The sequence below is a fragment of the Sceloporus occidentalis genome, unplaced genomic scaffold (assembly GCF_023333645.1).
Source record: "Sceloporus occidentalis isolate IW3139 unplaced genomic scaffold, rSceOcc1.0.p SCAF_167, whole genome shotgun sequence".
Lineage (NCBI taxonomy): Eukaryota > Metazoa > Chordata > Lepidosauria > Squamata > Phrynosomatidae > Sceloporus > Sceloporus occidentalis.
Genome location: NW_028317147.1, coordinates 1,153,884 through 1,179,046, shown reverse-complemented (window position 1 = coordinate 1,179,046; position 25,163 = coordinate 1,153,884). Strand labels below are relative to the sequence as shown.

Below are 25,163 nucleotides of genomic sequence, written 5' to 3'. Positions count from 1 at the left end.
CTTAACCAACACTCCCCTCTCTGTTTTTAATGAACCTACGTTTTCATTTTTTGTTTTTTTAGAATTTATGTACTTAAAGATTTTTTGGGGGTCAGTTCTGCTCTCTTTGGCTATCATTCACTCATTTTCTAGTTTAGCCCCTCTAATCACCTTTTTGCATGCTTTATTGACTTCCTTATATCTTATATAAGATGCCTCCTATTCGTCTGATTTAAATGCTGTAAAAGCCATTTTCTTATTTTTAATTTTCTGCTTAACGTCCCCACTAAGCCACATCAGTTTCAATCTGTTTATTTTATATTTGTTTCCTAGTGGTACATACTGAGAAGTGTACCCTGCTAATATTTGTTTGAAAATACTCAATTTTTCCTCAGTGTTTTTATCCCTGAAGAGTTTTTGCCAGTCAATAAGTTGTAAAGCTGCCCTTATCTTATTGAAATTGGCCTTCTTCTCCCAAGTCTTCTCCTTTTTGTCTGTATAAAGCTCTCTTAACTAAAAGAATAAGGTGCGCATCTCTTGCACAACTATCTAGTAATAATACTAAGGGTAAAACTTATAAATGTATTATTTGTATCCAAGATATTTCATCTCACAAAGTGTACTCTAATACTTTTGTGCCTACTAAAATTAGACAGACACGCTCTATACCATATCACACGTTGCCAATGATATCCAAATAATAAACATATTATCTTATGAAATTAAAAAGCAGTCTTAATAAAATGCATCATTTTAGTTAATCACCAATGTTTACAATGCTTAAATCATGAGGGTTTATTCTTTTTCAAGCATTTGCTACACAGAACATCAACAGTGTTAATTATAGAACAATAATGTGAAAGAGACATACTATTTAACACCATTTAAACAAGGTTTACAATGTTTTATTTTTTAGTGAAAATGAGTGTAAAAATAAGCAGGTAGGAACAACAGAAGAAAACAAAATCTAAAATCTTTTTTACCCTTATAGTTACATTTCGAATAAATTGGTCACACATCTACCCTCATCTATAAAGAGTATTCTACAGAGTTTTGGAGCCTAGACACAATTTCTTGCAATCTAATTTTGATTAGTCATACATTAGCAAACAACATTTTCTAGTTTTTTTTTAATAGAGAGGGACACATTCTTAACAGTATAAGCCAGCTAACAAACATCTAACCTTGCATATTTTTATGTATGTAATGGTATAGAACTTCCTCCTAAGCCTATTTCTGAGCCAAATCACATCTTCTAATATACCATATACGATTCAGAAGCACACTACAGTATATTGCAGTAAACACTGCATTTTAGCATATGATTTTTCACACCATCATTTACTACCCGATTCCTCTAGAAACACATCGATACTATGTTCTTATTAATTTCTCAGATTGGGTAAAACAATAGCAACCATCTTATTGAGATATGGGGGGGGGGCTGGCTACATAAACATTACTGTTGTTTTATTGTTTTGTTTCAATGCTAACTGAAGTTTATATATATTTATATCTTCCTTCGTAACAGAGAGAGCACTCTCGGGATTTATATATATAATATATATATATATATATATATATATGTGTGTATTGCTAAATAGATATGGGTTGGAAACATAAATCATTAAAAAACTGCCAATTGGAAATGAAAAAAAAAAATGTTGATTTCAGAAAGCGTATTTATGTAATTTTTCTGGTATGTTTATATTTATTTTCATTTAGCAAGAAAATATTTTTAACCACATTAATGAAAATTATATCTTTGAATATTGGTTGCAATTCACAGGTGAGGGTCCCAGTTTGGTCTGATAAAACACAGCACAGGGAATTACTTCAAATCACCAAAACTTCTTAATGAAATTTACATTTTTTTAACATACGAAATGCTATCCCCTACCTGATATCTTTTGTTGATTAGGGAATAATGCTTATGATAATCATGCCATATTTAAATACAGAATGGAATGTTCTGGAAACAGATGAAGTACTTGCAAAACATAAAACAGTTAATTATAGAATAATTATTGTGGCTCTATCAAATGTTCCACAATTCTATAAATCTCAACACAGATTTTGGATATTTCCTGTGACAGCATCCTCAATGGTATTGAATTATGCATTTTCTCTTTTTTCATTTGTTTCTTAGAAAACTTTCCACCCAAGGCACAATGAACATAGGACAAAACTTAGATGTTAAAAAAAAATCAGGACACATTTTTCTTTTTATGATAAGCAAATGAAACAATTTTGTTATCAATAAAAAAGTTATTTTTGCAGGCAACTTGTTTACTTTTTTGTTCTTTTACCCTTAATTTTATGAAAACTATAAAAAGTTATATCATTGTACATTTTCTCTGAACATGAATTCAAGCTAACTTGAATAAACATTTATTGTAACTGTAGCTTTGTTTTCCTTTTAATATAAAAACTAGAGTCGGTTTGGGTCTTGCATTACATACACGTGTATAAGCAACCAATGGAAATAATAATTGTAAAGGGGAAGCTATAGGTAAAATACAATTTGTTCCTGCAATTATTAAGAAACATGAAACATTTGCCAACATATATAAGCATCTGAAGCATACAGTATCTGTTTTGGTAACTGAGAGCATTCCAATTTTGGTAGGGTAATATTTGAAGACACTGTGTGTGAGATGTCTCTAGAAGTGCTTACAGATGAATATGTTTCTGTGCATGTATGCATGCTTGTGTCTGTGATTTGGTATATCCTTTGGGCTTGTCTCGCTATTTGCTCTTTCTGAGCATCTTTACTTCCTAAAGAGGGAATTTAGAGGAGATTTCAAGCTCTCTTCATTAACTGTTTATTTTATGCTGGGACAGCTAAACATTTCTTACAGCAGAAACCTGTCAGAGTTGCCCCTTCATGATACATTGTGAAAGTATTCTGTAAACTTCCTTATTAAATAATAAATCCCTTTGCCTCTAAGTTTTTCAGTCTTGCTTCCTCCATTGGTCTCTTTATTTCTTGTCATAAACTTACCCTCTGCTTATCCTCCATAGAGGAAGACTAAACTCAGCAAGTATCCATTGAGTTTATAGTTTATAACAGCCTCAAGCAACTACAAATATGTGCTGTAATTCCACAGATATATTTTAAGGCGCTTACTGTGGAAGCACCATTATAAGATATTTCTGGTATTTAAGCAGTTTCTGAGAAGTAGTTCTCCTTTGCATTTGTTCTTAAAAGGACAGCCATGACCTTATTTCTGGGATTGATTTAGCAATCAAAACTATGTTTCACTTAAAAAGGCTGCTCCTTTAATCTCCCTTTGGCTACTGAAAGTTTCCTGAGTCAACAATGCTGGGCCTCTTGAGTGTTCATACAAATTTATTGAGGGGGAACCCCACAGTTCATTTTCTTCTAATGGGGGTGTGCAGAATTGAATCCTGCTGCATCTTCCAAATAATTCATACCACTGGCATGATTACATGCCACAAAACAAAAAAGGACAAGCTAAGTTTTGCAAAATGTTTCATACAAAGCAATGTGTTTCATACAAAGGAGGCTTAGGTTAATTTTATGTTTAGGATAAAGAAGTGGTCATGTAAAGAAATGCCACGACCATTATTTTAAAAGTTTTTTTATGCATATTAGAATGAATTAAAATTGTCTCCATGAAAACAGCACATGTGGTCTGTAATGTCAGCGGGTATGGAAATCTTCATAATTTTATTTAGTGTTGTTATAAAAGGCTTCCATAAGGGAGGAACATTTGATTTAGCTATAGTTTAACCTTAAAGAGAAAATTTGAGAAATAATTAAGAGGTTTCATTTTATACTTCTCCAACCCACACAATTGTGTTGCCTTTTTCCACTTCAGTTATCTCACAGTTTAATTTGTTGAGTCGTCCATCTAAAATAAACAGTGATTCCTTTGAAGGTGTCATCAAATATTGTCCAAAGAGGCCGCTCTCCTTAATAATCCGATTTTTTGTGCTCCATGGCCATTCATCAAATTTTACAGGCTCTTTCAGGCTTTTTATCATTTTAACTTTGCCAGAAGATAGCTCGACGAAGAGTACATCAGTTTGTGTACTGGAGCTTGCATAGACATTGTACTGATGAGCTTCGATGAATGATGCTTGAAAGGCCACATCTGATATATGCAGATTGGTGTGAATGATAAACGAATCTTGAATTTCTCCTTGAATTGTTACTAACTGAACTCTCATAAGTCCATTGACATCATCAATACTTACAAGATGGTGGCCATCTGGAGACACATAGGGTGTACCCGTTACTTCTTTGTTATACCCAATTACAGAATCAGTAACGCTATCCACGATAACCTGTGGAAGAACAGCTCCAGTTGTATCAGGCTTACATTGGACAAAATAATATCCTCCAAGATGAGTGTAAGCCAAAGACTGGGGAATGCAATTAAAGTCCTTTAAATTAAGTGTCTTGATGTATGACATTGTTTCAAGATCGATTTTCAGAAGTGCTGGTTCCTCTCTGTGAAGAATAAATCCATATCTAGAGGGAAAAAATAGAACAAGAATGAGAAAATCAGATTTTTGGGGTGTAAAAATCAATCTTCAATATATGCCACCATTCAAAACATTGTAAAATATAAACATATCTAAAAAGTACCAACATTATGTTTCTGAGGCAGCTGTAGTGTGAATAATTTTGTAATTTTAATTATATTATGCTCACTAAACCTGTACATGACTTTGAGTGGTTACTGGTTTTACTGACAATGTTCCAAAAGTCTGGATTTTAAAGAGCTTATTGAGTTGTGCCCACATTTACCCAATTTCTGTGTTTCATATGTGCTTTAAGTACCTACTCAACTACTGTTTATTATGGTTGACTAACATCTTTGTCAATGTAACGTGTCATATAACAAGGAATAAGAGCATAAGTATTGTCTGCTGAAACACAGTATTATTATAGTGTAATGTGCTTAATTTTGCCTCACCCATGGATTAGCATTTTATCTTTTTTTATATACACTGTTCCTGTCCACCAGTATATGGCATCTAGATTTAAAAAAACCAAATCTATGATACCTTGTAAAAGGCATCAGAAAAGAGGCAATAACACTTAGCTATCTATTTACACAGTGTTGTAAATGTATATATATATATATATATATATATATATATATATATATATATATATTATTTTACAGTTTATAAACTGTATTTCTGACAATTGCTTTCCAGCTACATTGCCTAAAATAAATCAAAGTAGTTGGTCATGGCAGTCATAACAATAACTTTTTGAAAACATGAAAAGACTGTCACTACTGTCCAATGAGATGGATTGGAGTAACCTGTATTCTACTTTAGGTTCCAATACTCACAACATTCTATCCGTTCCTGCTTAGCTATGAATAAGTAAATATTTGTTTGTTGTATCAGTTTTTAAAAAAAAACTGTTTTACATATAAAGCCTGAAGCTATGTCCTAACAATCTCTTTTATACTTTGTTATACTTTATTATTACTTATTTAGGGTTCATTTATATAAAAAAAGTTTTAACAATGGACTAATCACCTTAGCAACCAATTAAATGTTTGAACCAATAAGACAATACCATTTCCATAGCAATGAGACAATTTTTCAAAACACTAGAATCACTTTCATTTGGACACATTATGCCTTTAAATGAGCAGTTATCTGCCATATAATAGGAATTACAATATTTTGCCTTTCTTGATCTATAACACATATAACTACAACAATGGTAGCAATTTATCTCACATAATATGTATAAATTTAAATAGTGTGAGGAAACGTCTTTAAGATGTAAACTGGCTTACATTGTACTAAAAGTAAAAATAATTAATTTATATATGTTGTTCCACAGTATAGTCTCCTCTGCTTCTACTAAATGTTACTGGCAACATATGGAAACAACTGCAATCAGGTTATTTTAATATTAGCTATATTCATGAATAACAAATAATTCAAGAAATGCTACTCAGTAACCTTTTGATACACAGTATAATAACCATGTAATTTCAATCAATATAGTATCTAAAACGGTTATACTAAAATAACATTTTCATTCAAATTGTGCAATCTGTTAAATACTCTTTTTTAATAAAACATATGGTCTGTGAAGGTGAACAAATAATGCAAATGTGCTAATATTCAATTTTCCATGCAAGCCTGATGAGTATTATTACAAAACCAATTCTCTACCTGATATGATTGATAATCAGTGTTGTACTTGGAATGAAAAAGTCATCAACTCTGTCAAACTGCTTTCCGACTGGTTGAGTGTGAATGGTATGATGAGAAACACTTCCACTTGCTTGGGTTATTACCTAAGAGAAATGAAGAAAAGAAAAATGTGGATTGTTATATTGACTTCAGTTTCAAAGACAATCTTATATGAGATATTCTGGTCTGCAGGAGCCACACACTTAACAAAGTCTACAAATTTCCATGCCTGAGTATGTGCTTGAAAATAATAATATTATTTATTTCCTGTGATCAAGCTGGTACTGGATTTTGCCAATCAAAAGTCACTTTTAATAGTTTATCATATCTGGTGTTAGGAAGCATAGGGCTTTTTGATGAACATTAGACTAAATCCCCATATGAACATTAGAAAATCTTTACTATACCCACTAGCGAACCATACACTAGGGGTGGACACATTTCCCCACCCCTGCACGAAATGAATACTGGTGATTGTGGCCACAGATATACGAATATTGGTATTTGAAACTCCAAAGTTCTAATAAAAGCCGACATATGGTAACCCTTAGACAATTTTTTGCATAAGCAGTTTCCATGTCACTTGATTATTATTGTTATTATCTTTTATTTATATAGTGGCAACAATTTATGCAGCACTTCTTACAATACATATATTCAAGGGGTACGACAAGACTAGACTTGACAGAGTAAGACAAACCTATACATTAGGTGGAGACAGCCCTGCTCACAACCTTACAATCTTGAGATGTCAATCTTGTGCCGAATTTGAAATTAATTTGCTTTTTATTGGTACTCACAACTCAAGAAACCATGTTCAGAGCACAATAAAACAGGACTCCAAGATACAGTGGAATGTAACTCCTACAGTTGCTGTCAGCAAATTATATTTAAAAAAAATTATCAAATCCTGTTGACTCACTTTTTATAGCAAAATAATAATCTACATTTTGAAGATTCCATTTCAGTCAGTTCTCCTCCATCCACCTGTCTACCTCAGCAAAATCTGGTACAGACAATATTTTTATTTCAAGAAGAAAATTAAACACAATATAGATCTCAATGTCATCAGTCTGAGTAAAACTGGGCATCGCCAAAATAAGCTCAAATCTTGAAATCTTCAGATCAGTGGCCCATGCCTGCATTAAATAAATAAGCTATGACAGCTAGATTAAGTTACTAAGAATTGGAGGTTATATATAAAAACGAAAAACGTTCTGGTGTAAAGCGTCAATGCCTAATACACCAATATAACACTACACTATAGTATATTAAATATACAAAGATCCTCAAATAGAATCAATCAGAAACCATAATCTGCTACATATTTTCCTTTGAGTGAAAACACAATTATTCGCTACTTAGACCATGTTTATTTTTGTTTATTTGCAGTGAATTACAATTTAATACATAATAGTACAACAACTAATACATGATAAAAATATACATACCTGAAGAGTTGAAGATGTTCTCTCCATGTTACCCCAGCTAAGAACCCACACTTGGTCATGTGATTTGTCATAATGCAATTTGACAGGGACAGGATCAGTGGTTACTGTCTGAAAAAAAAACATTACTATACTATTACTATAAGCCTTCATATGACATAGAAGAAATGGTTTACATATCCCATACATTAACTGTCATAAAATTATGATCTTCATTATAATGTGAAAATATCCACGTAGATGAATTGGCAGAAAACAAGATGATGTTGTCTAGTTTTGAGAAGAAGCATAATTAATACCAAGGGGCACCTTTTCCTAGAGGTTTGCCTTATAACAAGAGTCTCCAGTGGTCTAGTGTGTGTGTGGAGGGCATGGGGAAGGGGCAGAGTGGGACAACTGAAACAATGTTTTATTTTCTCCTGCTTTTCAGTGGTCCTAGGGCTCTGGGTTATGCTGCTAAAACAATAATTCAAGGCACCAAAATCAATTTTGTTCTTATTATCCATAATATCCACAGATAGGCAGAAGATAGTTCTTTACATTGGTCAGCTAATTGATCATAGGAGCACATTTAGCCAACCACATAGTTGGACCACTGTGTCTTGGCATTCCAATCTTTAAGAAAAAACTTTTTTTGATATCTTGATGTGACCTACACAAAATATGTAAAAATCTATAAATAAAATTACTTAAATTACTTACTTACTAAAATATATATACTATTTTATCATCACTTTACAAAAAAATCCCCAAAAATACTAGGTTAAATTTTTATGATCCGAGCCTTTTTTTTTTCTTAAATCAAATTTAAAATTGTACGATGAATAAATACATTAAAACTCTTGCAAGATATTCATTAACATTTTATATAATAAAATATTTACTACTGCATAAGGTTCTTGCGCTCAACTATATAATTTAATCTATTGAACACATCTTGAGTAAACTAGATACTTGCATATTCATATCATAAATTTTAATTGTCCTTTCAGTTATCCTTGACTTAGAAAACACGCTTTTCAGGGATATAAAATTGATATGCAAATTAAATATTGATGTCTACATATATACCTTATGTTAATTTTGTTGATACAGACCTAACCTTCGTTAGGCATATACTATATTGCTAATGATGGGCTGTATTTATATATGCATTTTTTTACTTTGGATTAACTAACAGAGGAAGCATCTTTTTTCCATTCCTTATAAATTTTACAGATAGAAAAGTATCTAGTTGCCTCTAGCCCCTATAAACTAGTCTGACAAATTCTTTGCTTGAGGATGTGTTGCGTACAAACAGGCAGTAAACAAACACAAGGAGGTTGGCAGATTACAGATCTGTTCCAGTTGTTGCTTCATATTGTAGCGCTGTTTTCAACAATGTCTGAATCAAACGCCTCAAGAAGTCGAGAAGTATCGATTTGTGAGTTTTGATATTGTGTTAGTGTATCCCAAAAACAAAGCATGATCACATAGCGACCACAATCAAAAAGCAACAAACATTTAAAGGGTACTTTATATAGTTTAAGTGCCATTCATGTATATATTGTGTGACAGCATCAGAGGATTGGTTTTAGAGGGATTGTATTTTGGACCACTACATAGTTTGTACCCTCTACAAGGTCCCACTCATAAAACTCAATTTCCCAGCAGGCAAAACATCAAGTCAGGCAGTGTTAATTAATTATGCTCCATGCTATTTAAAAAAATGCTCAGATCAGATAATGTTTGGGCTCCTTCTATACTTCCCCTGATAGCTGAGAGGAAAAGCTGCCTGTGAGTGGATTTAGCAACCTGGAATTTGTTTAGCTAGTGCTTTCCAATACATCTTGGGAAAGCTCATAAGACATTTGTACCCCAATTAGACTGTGCTAAGATCCCTAAATCTGTGAACATTATCACAGCATGTACACCGATCAGCCAAAACATTATAACCACCTGCCTAATATTGTGTTGGTCCTACTTTTGCTGCCAAAAGTCATGGCAGACCTCTGAAAGTGTGCTGTGGTATCTGGCACCAAGACGCTAGCAGCAGATCCTTTAAGTCATGTAATTTGCGAGGTGGGGCCTCTTTGGATCGGACTTGTTTGTTCAGCACATCCCACAGATGCTTGAATGGATTGATTGTGTTCCTCAAACCATTCCTGAACCATTTTTACTTTCTGGCAGGGCGTATTATCCAGCTGAAAGAGGCCAATGTCACCAGGGAATACCATGTCTATGGTAACAATGCTTAGGTAGGTGGTACGTTTGACATCCACATAAATGGCAGGACCCAAGGTTTTCCAGCAGAACATTGCCCAAACCATCACACTGCCTCTTCTGGCTTGCCTTCTTCCCATGGTAAGTGAGATTTTGCATCTGCCCTTGCATACCCTCAGCTGCAGGAAATGAAAAAAATCAGGATGCCCAGACTTTTGGTTGAACAGGGGATGGGTTTTTTCTGTTTTTTTTCCTTATGATATTTTTTTTTACATTTTTAATGTTTCTATTACAGCCTTAACTATTTGAATGAGCCAAATTTCCATCCCACTCCAAAACAAATCGGGTGCCTTACTGGGGCAACTAAACCAGTTCATTGCATGGCTAAACAAACCCTTCACATGGTGGTATGTAGTATGTGGTATGTAGTTGGCACTCTTGCCCCAATACGGATAGTGGAGGGGGCAGTGGGCAGAACATCAGGTAAATAATTCATATTAAAAGTACTTTAATATGCATTCTCCATTAGTGGGGTGGTATTAGGATGTCCCTTTAATTCTGAGCAGCACATAGGACAATCTCCCTATAGTCCCAGCCTCTTAAGCTCTGTTGTATGTACAAAGCTTCAAAAAAATTTAAATGCAGTATGGGCGTGAATGTTAACAGATGTCAAGTTCACAAAGTCAATTGTAGGTCTTAGCGTGTTTTTCCTTTATCCCACTCTGCATTTTATGTAACAAAAAAAACACACCATGCAATTTAAATGTTTACGATAACGACATCAGTGACTGCTTTTGTGTTACAAGACAAGTAAGTATTATTATGCATTAGGGAAATTGTTACATGTTTCAGGACAAATTCCAGGGAAGAGTTTGTGATGTTTATAATTCTGCATCTACAAGCAAATTATTGAAAAAGCTTTGCTACGTTGAATATTTGTTTTTATCTTGCATTTTGGAATAACATTAAGGTGGGATTTTTTCCGCCAACAGCAACTTCTTTTCAAAAGGAGTTTTGTATCAATGGCACAAGGCATAGATTGGTGCCATATTTCTATATCCCGCTTTGTAATCCCTTATTTGTTTGCCAAAGAAGGCACCAGCTGGGTAATTAAGTGCAGCTAATTTAAACTAATGATATAGATTCTCAGGATAATGTACTAACGACTATCTGAGATTGCTGATGACACATAAGTGCACTCTTGGGTTGTTTCAACAAGCTTTTCCTATGTCCCAGTTGAGCCAGTTGTCTTGTTGCTAAAATAAAGATCAGCTGTTTATCTAGGCTTTGTTTTATAAGAAGCACAATTATATTATTAACTGTATCCTTAAATTGTGTTATTTTCGTTGTTTGCAGAAGTGATGGATATACTGAGATTGTATTCCTAGAATATTGACTTTAGTATTTGTATTATTTGAGTTATTGTGGAAACAAAATTATTTTACGTAAATGCAAACTAAGAAGAGGAATTATAATGCAAAATTGCATAACAGTGAATAATTGTAATTCCATCAAAATAATAGGTTGTTGACCTTTACTACTTTTAGTACTTTCACAACAGTGCCATTCAATCACATGTTTCCCTGACACTGAAAATATATATTAGAGGTAATTTTCTCAAACTAATCAAATGGTGTTTTCATTAACTTGACTGTATGCTTCGATACAAAGAAAAATGGACATAGAAATGACCATGTGTTCAAATTATGAACCAAGTAGACAGCTTAATGTCTAGTTACCAAACCTGTCAATTGGCATAGTGCACAACTGTAAGTTGTCACAAAAAAAATTACGTTTTCACTTAAACAATATTACAACATAATAATATACCAGTATTAACAAGGCTATGCAGTTTTGAAAGAATTGAACAGTACAGGTGCATTTTAATTACTTAATTTATAGCTTAAAGCTTTAACTAGGTTTTAAATCACTTTTTAATGAGCTGGAGGTATGCTGAAACATAGTTCAAATGATCTGTTGATGGGAAAGGATTTTTTGATATCCACAATGAAATAGCTGTAATTGGATGACCTGTGTTGCATCTGTAAGCAAAACAAAGTTAACCTTTTAGGTCAGATGACAGGAGTTTGAGAAGTCGAAGATTGTACCGTGCAAATATGTGGTAGCGCTTCTTCATACACTATTAAGAATGAGCTGTGATGTAGTATGAATGTGTCACATCAAATCTGCAACAGATTAGAGCAAGCCTGACAAAAAGGCAGAGATGATTCTACAGTTTTCACCTCCTTAGTACCAGGGGTTTTTTCGTACCTCAGATACTAGAGCTATTTCTAAATATTCTGAAATGCCGGTTCAACTAGTATTCTCTTTTCCTGTGAATAGTGTACCCATTTAAACTATAAATTGTTTTTTTAAGGAGAGGCGGAGCTTTCATTTGATACCATAGTTAGGTGATTAGTCAAACATTTCGTATGTCAGGTATATTTATATACTTATACTTATTTTGGAAATGGGATTTTATCACCAAGAGAATGCACTGGCAGAAAAATCTAGCATAACATGCTGAGCTACATCTCCTCATTGTGGAAAAACTACACATACAAATTTTGTTACATTTTTTTGGGAATTTGCAGGGCAAAAACTTATTGATAGCATTTTTGTTCAACCCCCCCTTTTCCTCTTGTGGCTCACCCCAACCTAATGTAAAAGAAAACAAATATATCAGATAAGAACACTAATCATTTACTTGAGTATGATATGCCATAAAACAATTATCAATGAAGAGAGCGATGGCAAGTGATTCCGGGAGTCCTTTCTAATACCTTATAGCAGACACTACATTGTTTGTGCCCTTTGTTTGGCACTAATTGGGGGGATTGTGCAAGGAAAATGCTTGCCGCTAAGATGAAGGCTATTTTCATGATGCAGATTTGGAATAGACTCCTCAAAGAGTATTTCTCTTTAAATTTTTGATCGGAATTCCAAGAAAGTGTTGGAACATGGCAACCTAGGTCAGGTAGCTGACAATCCATTTATACTATGTTCTGGTTTTCCATAAGACCAGGTATGGCTGTAAAGAAAGATCTACACACCCCCCCTCACGTATTTATGATATTCAATGATGCACTGTAGTTTTAGGATCTGTGTGTTGCCCTTTCCTCTCACTTTTACAGGTACTACTTGTCCATTGTGAATGGTGGAGAGAGTAAACATCCTTTTTATCAGACTATCTTAGGGTCAGAATTTCATCAATAAGCAAAGCACTAGTCGTGCTGCACTTCTGTTTTTTTTTTTTAACGTGCCATAAGTCGGGGTGTCAAAAAGATAAAAAACTAAACTCTGGGCTGCTATAGTAGTTATCTACTCAAAGGTGGTAGAATTTATTTAGATGGGGCAAGAGGAAATCCCACACTATCTTGGTATTTCTGCTTACTGAATCTGAGCAGCCAGGAGAATCTCGATGTCTCTTCTCTCATAGATTCTAATTGACAGTATATGCTATGACACTTTCACAAAGCTTATAAAACTTTACCCCATAGCTACACAGCTTTGCGGGGCCAAGAATTTGGGACTCATTGATGCAAAAAAATAAAATCATAATGGTCAAATTGTGGCTCACCTCTAATGGGGCATTGGGCATTATAATAAAAATAAAGAAAACTAAGCAGACTCCAATACCTAAACCTGATCATAACATGGTGGAAAAGGTGGGGTTAATTAAAATAGGGGCTATATTCCAATAGGATATTTTTTTGATAATACCCATCAATAGGTTCAAAGCCCACATTTTTTTTTTAATTTCAAATGCGCCAGACACCAGGCAGCATAAATATTGCTTTGAACTGCCAAAAGTTGAAAAAAATGAGCTAGAAAAAATTACTTGCATTAATAAATTATGTGATGTCTGGAGATCCAGCAAATGGGGTATTTTTGAGACCACCATATTGTGGGGTACTCAACAATGGTCAGGTGCTGATGTGGGTCCCATATGCCTCATGTCTCAATGTTGAGACATTCAGCAATAGCGAGGCCGGCAGCAGGTGCCCCATGTGACATCAACAACAGCCATACACTATATGGCAACGATTTAAAAGAGCAAGATGAAAGATTCTGGCCAATAGGATGAAACCCTTCATGCCCTCATTAGTCCATCCCGATCAAACTGGCTTCGTGCCTGGCCGAGAAGCTCGGGACAGCACTATCAGAGCCTTGGACCTCATGCACTATGCGAAACGTACCTCTGTTCCGACTCTGTTGTTGTCCACCGACGCGGAGAAGGCTTTTGATCGGGTGGACTGGTCCTTCTTGATGTCCACCCTTGCCCATATGGGCTCTGGCCCTGGTCTGCTTGCCTGAATAAGTTCGTTATACACCACCCCCTCAGCTCGAGTCCGTATCAATGGTTCCTTCTCCGATCCCTTTCATATCCGGAACGGGACTCGGCAGGGCTGCCTGCTATCCCCATTTCTCTTCGTGCTCGCTCTGGAACCGTTTCTTCAGGCCGTCAGGTCGAACCCAGATGTTAGCGGGCTTCGGGTTGGGAGAACTCATCATAAGGTTCTGGGCTACGCTGACGACCTTTTGTTTGTTATCACCTGTCCTACTATAACTCTCCCCAATCTTCTACGGGAATTTTCGACCTATGGTGCGCTTACCAACTTCAAAATTAACGCCTCCAGAGATCTTAAATGTTAACTTGCCCCATGAAGTCACTTCTCCTTTGAAATCCTCGTTTCCCTTTGCCTGGTGTTGCCCGAAGCTTAAATATCTGGGGCTTTGGCTGTCTCCTGACTTCACCCAGCTCTTTCCCTGTAACTTCACCCCTCTACTGTCTGCCATTCAGGCTGATCTCCGTTCATGGAAACGGTTGTCGGTCTCCTGGGTTGGCAGGATAAATATGATTAAAATGAATATCATGCCCCGTATATTGTATCTCTTTCAGACCCTTCCTATTGCTATTCCATCTTCCTTCTTTGCCTCGCTCCGGACAGCATTTATGCGGTTTGTGTGGGGCTCACGGACCCCTCGCATCCGCTTTACTACTACTCTGATCTTACCCAAGCCCCTAGGTGGGCTGGCCTTACCCTGTCCACGCTCTTACTATAGAGCTTGCCACTTGCTCCGGGTCTTGGAGTGGTATCATCGCCCAGGTCACAAGCAATGGATAGGGATTGAGTCCACCTTACTGGGTTTCCCTGCGAGAGTATTGCCCTGGCTTTCATTCTCGACGGCTCGAAGCGCGGCGCTGCCTCACCCTTTTATCCGTGCTACTTTGGATACGTGGCTCTCGATTATCCGGAAGGCCCGGTTGTCCTCTGTCCCCTCCCCCTTGACCTCTATTCGGGATAATCCCGACTTCCCGCCTGGAATGGGCACCGCCCTCTTTCCTTCTTCTCCACCAGTGGGGGGATCGGACATACGTTTCTTCTTGACGGCCGGGGGCCTTAAACCACTAGCTCAGCTCACTGCTCGTCTACCCCCCTCTTTTACTGACGCGTTCCACTATGCTCAGTTCCGCAGCTTCTTTCACTCATTAATCCCGCGGCACAATGTGCTACGCGACCTCACAAGGTTTGAAGACCTCTGCGTGGTGTCCTTTCTTCCTTCCCACGGCATCTCACGTCTCTATAGCCTGCTCCTTGACGCCTTGAATCCTGGATTGCCCCCGTTCATGGGGCGTTGGGAATCCGCGCTGCACATTGTTCTCTCTCTCCGGAACAGTGGGGGAAGGTCTGTACCCTCACTCACCATTGCTCTAGGAGTAACAGGGATCAAGAGATGGCTTATAAACTTCTTGCCAATTGGTACCGGCCTCCTTCTGTCTCCTCTATTTACCGCCCTGATGTATCAAACAACTGTTGGAGATGTGGCACTGTCCCCGTATAGATCCCTTTTGGAAATCCATTCATCTTCAGCTGCCTCACTTTACGGATAGGGTCATACCATTTACGCCAGAATTTTTTCGTCTCCATCACATACCGTACTCATCGTCCTGGTTCCGGAAGTCGGTTGTCCGTCACCTCCTTACGGCGGCGAAAGCACTGGGGTAGTCCTGCCCCGCCTACCACCAAGGAATGGATCCTTCGGGTGGAACAAATTCGGGTATTTGAGGAGTTCTCCCTTTCAGCAACCGGGGCTGCTGAGCGATATCAGAAAACATGGTACTACTGGTTGGACTTTATGTCTGGCCCTACAGCTCGCTCTCTGCTTACCTGAATCCTCTGCTTTTGTCGTCTTTTCCTCTCTTCTTTCTCTTCTTCTTCCTCTTACCCTCTCTCCGGTCCCCCCCCTTTTTTTTTTCCCTCTCCCCTCCCCCTTCTTCCCCCCCCTCCCTGGTTTGCATCACCGCTGCTCTACTGGCCTTGTCTGTGTGTGGGTCCTCTCCTAAATGCTTTTGGGCTCTTTCTTTACCGCACTTTTGAACCACCAGACCTACGTCTAGTCCCGTGGTCCGTTTCTACAGTTTCGGTGATCCCCTGGGTTGCTACTTTCATTTCCTTTCTCTTACATACTTACCACTCCCACATTGCATGTCGATGCCCTTACACCAAGACTGGACGGCGCTGCCGCATGGTGTCTGCAAGTTCTGCGGTTCTAGTGCGTGCACCGACATTTTGCTACATGCCTGAGGATTCCTCTTTAAGGCATACTCTCTCGTTACTGGGCCTGCGCTTGGTCCCTTAATCCATTGGTACTGCGTGTATCATTCTGTATGATATTGTCACTGCACTTTACCTTTGTTTTTCTTTTGTTATGCATCAGCATGTTGGAGACCGCTCATGTAGCCTTTTGTGTTGCTGCCTGTATCCTCCCCTTCCCCTCCCTCTTTTTTCTTTCTGTATCCCCTCCCTATAATATTTGAAAATACAATAAAATTCGATTTACGCTAAAAGAGCAAGATGGCAGCCTGTCTTAAAAAAATTAACCCATTTAGTGTACCCACACAAGTTATACATTGGTTTATTTTTCAGGATAAGAAGGGCATTCTTCATATACCATTTTTGATCATATCATCTAATTTCCTAAAAAAAAATAAAAAAAAATATAATGAACAATTGGAAAAAAGCACCTTTTCTCACTTATATTTGCACAATCTTTTACTAATCTACAAAAGCTAATGAAAAAAACTGCTAAATAGATTCTACTCTTTGTCCTGAGTTTAAAAACACCCCATGTTTTAATGTTTTGGGTTTTTTGCAAGTTATAGGGATAATAAGTACGTGCAGCGTTTTGCTATTTCAAAACCATTTTTGTCTAAATCTGGTCATTCTGCCCCATGTGCTATTTGGGATGTATTTGAAGGCAGCCAATGCAATTTAACCCCAGAAAACCATATATTTTTGAAAACTAGAACTACTCTGGGTTGTCTAGTTCTCAAAATATATTGTTTGAAGGGGCAAATTGAATTGGCCAGCTTCAAATATGTCCCAAATAGGATGTCAAAATTCCAAGTTTCCAAATTCCACACTTTCTAAATGTGCCCTTTAAGTCCCCAAACAAGTATTATTGTACTCAGGAGATGTTGCTGAACACCCATGGGGTGTCTAGTTGTCAATAATATATGGTTTGATTTGGAAAAAATGGTTTTGAAATTGCAAAACGCTACTTGTAATTATTGCCATTTAACATGCAGAAAAAAAGCAAAAACACATAAAAACATTGGATATTTATAAACTCAGGACAAATAGAAGAATGGATTTTGCTGTTTTTTTCATTAGCTTTTATATTTTTTCAAGTAAAAGTCAGAAAAGGTGTTGTTTTTTTCTTCAAATGTTCACCATATTTTCTTTAAAGTACATTATATGATACAATAAAAATAATGACATCTAAAGAAATCCATTCTTGTCCTGAAAAAACAACAACAATATATAACTTGTGTTGGTATAGTAAATGTGAAAAGAAGAAAACACAAACACAGCTGAAATGTTAAAACAGCCAATGTCACAAAGGGTATAAAAATACAATCAGCCATTTAACCCCTGTCATGAAGGGGTTAAAGCAATGTAGGTTATATCCTCTCAGCCCAGAGTGTGACTGTCTAGCTGACTCAATACCAATTATCACTTACAGGTGAGCCTAAAGGGAACACACCTTGCAGAGTGCTGGGTCCTACATATCTCCCTTCCAGGACCTTTCTCTATTAGAACTTCACTTTCTAGGTGTGTGCTAGGACCTACATTTTTGTTATATATATATATATATATATATATATATATATATATATATATATATATATATATATATATATATATATATACTGTGATTTTTAAATAAATACACATTCTACTACTTATATGTAATAAATTACATGCTAATACACAAATATTATACAAACTTGATAAAATTGAGATTCAGCATATTTGGCCTAGAATACATCAAATAAAAAAATAACAACTGGTAACATTAATAAACACGATCTCTTACCTGCACAACCTTTTGTGTTTGAACATCAACAAGAAGAATGCGGTTTAAAGTAGGTTGAGCCACATATATAAATTTGTCTTTCACGTTGACAGCAGATGCCCATACACATCCTTGTGTTTCTTCACCCTCTTTTTGGGGACAAACTTCATCCTTTATTAAAGCAACATGAAATTAAGCAAAATTTTCCATCATATTTTTTTTTGTTAAAAAGGAAAGGTTTATTTTTTAATTAAGGAAATACATAAAAAATAAAACAATACTGCACTGACCACTGCTCATATATATGTTATAATACAATAGGTCCCTGTGGTTCTATAAAGGTTTATTTTCAAACCAATGAATAGACCCCGAACAATAATTGGAGATCAATGGACATAAATCTCTATTGTACTGCTGCTCAAAAAAAAATCACCAGTTTAATGTTTCTCACTGATAACCTGATACCTCAACTGCATGATCTGCCTTTTGCAAACTACTCTTCTACTAATTTGTTTGTTATAAATTGTTTCATATGTTATTTTTAGCATATTATAGCTATATCCATAATACTATGTCATTTATTAAAATAGCAAACATTAGAAGTAAGAGAACCTATGCTACAGTTATGCCATTTCAACCAATATTATGTGTATTGTGTCTTAATATACATTGTTTGGGAGAGAATTCAGAGGAAAGAGGAGGGAGAGAAATGGCGAAAGTGTGATAAAAAAAATACAGAAAAAAACAGGTTTTATACTGAATGTTTTCATTCAGCCGAACTGCAATCTAAAAGTAAAACATACATTGAGAAATAGGACACAATGGGACAGCAATATCAAGGTTTTCTTCAGATTCGTACTTGTAATTCCACCTAGGTAATTTGACAGTAAGTCAATGAAGTCCACTAGGAATTTCAAGCTACATAAGCACTCCCAAATGAACCAAAATGATCTAGTACAATGCTACCAGAATGGGCAATAAAACTTTAATTTGTACAGACAATGGGGATCTTGAGATGTAACTCATCTTCGCAGGTTTGCTGTCCACTATTTTGGTTCTGTAACTGCTATCATAAATGATATTATTCTGCTAGTATAACCTATAAAAACATACTTTAACTTATCCTAGTTCTGTCTGTGTCACTTAACTTCAGAAACAATTTATGTCACAGTAAGACTACAGAGTTGGACATTTTGCTCTCTTGCCTTTTTTTAGAGAACAGTGAGCTTTAACTGTTACAAATATTTTTACTAGCAAAATAGTTATATATTATAATGAATTATGGTCGGCTATGTTCTCACTACCCACCACAACATTCCATCTAGTGTGTCCCCTTCCTAATCAGCTAATATAATACAGAGATACCTAGGAGTTTAAGTGAAAAATAGAAAATGAACTGAGGTTGTACTTTTTGAGTACTCCACGTCTCTTTAATCACACCAATTTTTATAAACTTTTAAAGCTGGTATAACCTTTTTCTGCTCATTTATAACATATATAAAATATAATCCTGGTGATGCATTACATTTGTCCTTTTGTCCTAGACCTATCAGAGACAACATATTTTGCGAGTACGACCAACTGTAGAACCATAGAATAATGTAAAGTAGCTAAAACCAAAAGTAATGATGACTAAACTGAAATGAGCAATACATTTTCATAGGAAACCATTAAGCATATGGTATCAAAACTGGAATTATTTTTACCAAGTGAAAACAACAAATTGAAACAAAACAGCTATTGCTCAAAGCCAGATGCTTCATAGATTGCCATGTTAATTCTAGTTCACTGTTTCCTATTTATTTAAATGTTGTTGACTGTGTTAAAACAATATATACTCATTGCGCTTTACTGTCCTGATTATTCTTAATATCAAAAGACCAGATCAGGTCCTTATTGGTGCAATGCCCTTTTTTAAGCATCTGGCTAGCCTGCTAGCTAATTCTGTAGAACAGCTATGTTCTTATCACCACTTTATGGTAATCGTTTTAGTAAAGAATCTACCCAGATGAACTCCCTCTAGTTTGACAATTTATAATGCTAACTTTATACACAAGTTCTCAAAATGTAAAATGTCCATCCTGGAGTCAAATTTAAAAAAGGCATACTCCTTACTGAATGAGTGTATTGAGCACACGACACCACTAAGCATCAGATGGGTTAGAAGCTTAACAATGCTTCAATCTCCTCTTATACAGTTAAGTGCGTAATTACCTGGGTTCCGAGGATCTTTTCACTGGTTTTTATATGCCTCTGATATTCACATTCTACAGGCTGTATCACCTTGATTCCATCTTTGTTGAATACATAAAACAAATTTCCAATCCCGAGACCTTAAAAAGAAACAATATAAAATGCCAATTTTGATTACATAATGCCTTTATACAGCAAATGATAACCTAAAACCATGTTTTGAATTCACATTGACATTTTGCAAATTATGAGATAAGGCACTTTCTCTCTCTCCTGCCCTTGTCCAAAACATAAGGGTAAGTGTTGAACATGGGAGAAGAATGACATCCTTTCCTACAAAATAAAAGTTGACAGATAAAAAAACAGTGCACATGCTTAATAAAGAATTACTTGCATGCAACTACTTACAATAAGAAAAACATACATGAAAGTGAAAACATTTCCGTAATAAAAGGATTAGTTGCACTTTATTTTTTCACACATGAATTATAAATTGGTAAATTTACAACATATTGATTATTTTTGTCACTAGAAAAGTATGTTATATCTCTATCTCATTAATTGATTTATCATGGTGTATTATATCGATACCACAATACATTTTAGCCTTCAGAAATTAAAGGTAGAATTTGAAACAGTATTTCATTTCTACTGACATCAAACAGATTTTTTCACACACTTTTAGAATTAAAAAAGTAAATTAAATTTCATAAGATAGCATTCCCTGACATTTGTGTGCACAAGTATACTTTTATTGTGCACAAAGGACTTACTTTGAATCAGTCATAGATACATCACTAAAAGAAAATCATTTATCTTGCTAAACCTTAACAAAATGAACTCATTGAGGGACAATATGGAAAAAATACAAATATTTCATGAAATTTGTTTTATTATCGGCCTAATATATGTTTCTAAATGCTTCAATTGCAGTAAAAACAATAGGTAGATTATCTCAACAGGCTTTCAGGAATTCTCTAAGTGGAATGTGCCCTACTAATGCTGTCAGCGAGGGAGATTAAATTTAAGCTGGACAAGTCATCACAACCAGGTTTTTGGTATCATGAGGCCCAGGGGAGGACTGCACAAAAGCAACTTGATCTTACTTACACTTATTTATTTGTAACTGGATTACCCTGGGGAGAAAAGGGAGATTTACCAGAAATTAGAAAAAAAATAAAGGGAAAGAACATGGACTAAGGAAATAAAAATATCACTTTTTTTAAATTGTATCCAAAACCTGTGCAAATGTACTTAGGTTCCCTTTATGTGTATATACATTTATAAATGCCACTTATTTTTAAGACAAAAGAACACCCCTAACACCCTCCTCTCCCTGTGCCCTGGATAGTGTTGATACTTCCCATGAGATCCCCATCTGCATGTGTGGAAAGCACATTGGTTTCAATGAGAGGGCTTTCCTGCCAATGATTGGCTGAAGTCGCATGAAAACTAGACCATGGAGGGGTCACTGCATTACAGTTCTGGAGCTGAAGTTTCTTCTAAAGGCATGTTTTAACTTAGTTTAGGTTGAAATGCACATTCAAGTACTTACAATGTACTTTAATATGTGTTAATTGTTGGTAAGGCTCACTGGAGAGCTCCTTTAAGCAGGACTGCACAAGCCAAAAGACAAACATTGCCTCACCAAATTGAGAAGGATTGTCTGAAATCCAGCTGTAGAAGGCAAACGCAATGCATGTTAAATGCATGTTGCCACTGACTGACTGGTATCAATAGGTAGATTCTGGGTAAGGTTACTCTTCTTACTATACTGTATAGCACAAGGTGATCCTGTGTCTTCACACATATATAAATCCAAAGGGTTGCTGCAATCATAGAACTTCCACAAGTGGATAAAACTTGAGAGTGGAGAAAATGTATCTTAAAGCATACTCACTTTAAACATGTATCTTCATAGCCAAGGTCACGGCCGGGGGCATGGCACCCAGGCGACAAGGAGCGAGAGGGGCAACGAGCAGCCGCTCATGAAAAAGTTTTCAGCAAAGGCTTAGCGCCTCTCTATCTCCTCTGCTCCCTGCCACCTCGGAGCTGCCCTGACTGCGGTGGGGGAAGCCCTCCATTTCAGTTGCGGTGGCGGCGCTTCATGTGGAGCGCTGGAATATGACATCATATCCCAATGCTCAGCAGTGAAGCCACACGTACACACCCCAGGACTTCAGCAAGCTGAAGTGAATTAGAAAAATGTGTGGGACAAGTCCTCTGAGCCCAATCTGGGTGCTGGGGCAAGTCCTGTGGATGCAATCCGGGTACTGATCAAGTCCTATGAGTACAATCTGGGTGCTCAACAAGTCTTGTGGATGCAATCTGGGTGCTGGTCAAGTCCCATGTGTGCAATCTGGGTGCTGTGTGGTCATGTGTATGCAACCTAGGTGCTGTGGAAAGTCTTATGAGTGTGATCTGGGAGATCAGGATGTCCTGTGGATTCAATCTGGGTGTTGGGGCAAGTCCTGTGAATGCAATCTGAGTGCCAGGGCTGGCCTTTGGGGTGTGCGATTTATGATCTTTGCCTGCTATGTGAGTCGGTGAATATTAATGTACTTTTTTCACTTGATCATACTTTGGTAGTTTTCCGTTAGTCTTTTGATTCAAACTTTGTTTACACCATAAAAAGTGATATTAATATATTGATGTGATATTGAGAGTTATACTGCACCACCGTCAGTGTCTGGCTCAGTATGTAGTGATGGGAGATATGCTGTACCACTATCTGTGTCTATCTTGCTATAATGATAAGAGATACACTGTACCACCCTCACTGTTGTGGTTGTGGTGTTGGAAGTTGAGGTATACCACTGTCAGGCTCAGAATATACAGTATATATATATTGATAGGAGTCATACTGTACCACCATCAGGTTCAGAATATATTGATGGGAGTTATGCTGTACCACCCTCAGTGTCAAAATGTGAATAAATCACTGGGTTTGGGGAAATTTGTTTTACTATTATTTTTTTAACACTCTGCAGTTCTAATATCATAAATTTCCTTGCTATTTATTTATCCACTTTCCTCAAAATAACCTCAGTAAAGATATAGTTGGGGCACAATTTTATGTTCTTGCCTCGGTTGCAAAAATGAGCTACAGTGGCTACAGCTTTGTTCCTCTAGCTCAGAGGCTTCTTTAAATTCAGAGCACCGGATATCACTGACACATTTAGTCTAATGCTATTTGGGGGGCAAATATATCAATGACGAGCTGTTTGGGCCCAAAATGGCACTGACAAGCTGTTTGGGGACAAAGATGGCACCAACTAACTTTTTGGGGGCAAAGCTGGCACTGTGGGAAGTGACATGTTACATGGTGAAGTTGGTGACCCAAATAGGTGGAGTAGAAAATGGATGCAGTTAGAAGGGTTATGTTTGTTAAGGGTAGCCGTCAGCAATATTGCCACACCCTCCTGGGGGCGCCAACATTTTTTTTGCACCAAATTTGTCAATTTTGACTATTTGTTATTTGGAAAGCCATGCACTCAATGGGAAATCTATTCTTGCCATGCAAATTGCAAGGAAATAAGAAATGTACGCTTCTGTTCCAATAATTTCTTGCAACGGATAGGGCCTTTGGACAATATCACGTAAGCAAGCTCCCCACAGTGGTGGAATGGATTCAGTGAATCTATGTATTTGCTAAACAATGTGGTGCATTTTCTATAGAACAGTTGTACCAAAGGAGACCTGTTTACATTATGAAACATTTTCTCTTTATTTATTTTTATCATTATTTTTGCCTCATTGTGTGGATGAAAGGTTATACAAAATGAATAACTTCTATACAACATGTGCTTTTTTGCATGCATTTAGTTGTGCAGCTTTTGGACCTTATACAAGGTGCTAAGCTCTTTAATATTTACATGAAACTATTACAGTACAGTTTAGGTAGATAAAATGAACATGATATAAGCTGCTATGGTAAATCAGTAAGACACTTTATTTAAAAGCTTTTAGGCAAATTACAAATGAATGGAGTAAATGGATAATAATTGCATTTGATTGTCCTTTACAAATATATCTCCTAATTTCACCTTTAAGAGAATGTTTTAACCAGTTCAGAAATATCTGATATTGACTAGTAATAATAATTATTGGTATGGGAAAAAAGCATTTAAATTTACAGCAAATTCTTGCTATTTGCAATGAGTCAGCTGTGAAATAAAAGGCATGTATTTAATACTTTAAAAAGTTTCATCCTTTTAATTAGAAATATATTTTTAATACTGTACACAATAGGTTTTATTAAAGTTAAGATGTTATGAAATACTAGAAATATAAACTGGATCCAATCATCATGTCTGCTTTTCAACAATACGTAATGTGCTGCTGCGGTGAAATGTAAGAATGAGTTTAAGAATGTAAGCGTGTGTTAGTGAGTTTTAGTAAGAGTGTGTGTTAGCATGTGTGCTTAAATATGTGTGATGTAGTGTATGTTGGAGGAAGAGCAAGGGGCAATGACGGTGCAGATAAGTTGTTTGGGGGCAAAGGTGGCACAGATAAGCTGTTTGGGGGCACTGATAAGCTGTTTGGGGGCACTGATAAGCTGTTTGGGGGCACTGATAAGCTGTTCTGGGGCAAGTGGAACTCAAAACCTATTTATGGGCAAAGGTGGCACTGTGGGACATGTTGCTTGGTAAAGTTTTCGCACCAAGGCCCTGGGATTTCTAGTTATGCCCCTACCCACACTAGTAGATTTTCTGCACTAAAATAAACTATTATTACTTTATTAATTAACTTACAGTATTGTATATGAGCTGTCAC

The 25,163-nt window shown here is 36.3% G+C and overlaps 1 protein-coding gene across 1 annotated transcript in view; it reads right to left on the bottom strand.

The window, feature by feature from the left end:
• Window positions 1-3,777: 3,777 nt before the first annotated feature.
• The window catches only part of LOC149279408 (follistatin-related protein 5-like), a 283,960-nt gene continuing 262,574 nt past the window's right edge, over window positions 3,778-25,163 (bottom strand). Inside the window, exons 13-17 of the mRNA XM_089501225.1 lie at window positions 20,409-20,527; window positions 18,216-18,365; window positions 7,632-7,739; window positions 6,160-6,284; window positions 3,778-4,480 (exon numbers count right to left, since the gene is read on the bottom strand). Of these exons, the coding sequence (XP_089357351.1) occupies window positions 3,778-4,480; window positions 6,160-6,284; window positions 7,632-7,739; window positions 18,216-18,365; window positions 20,409-20,527 (1,205 nt within the window). The remainder of the gene's footprint in view (window positions 4,481-6,159; window positions 6,285-7,631; window positions 7,740-18,215; window positions 18,366-20,408; window positions 20,528-25,163) is intronic.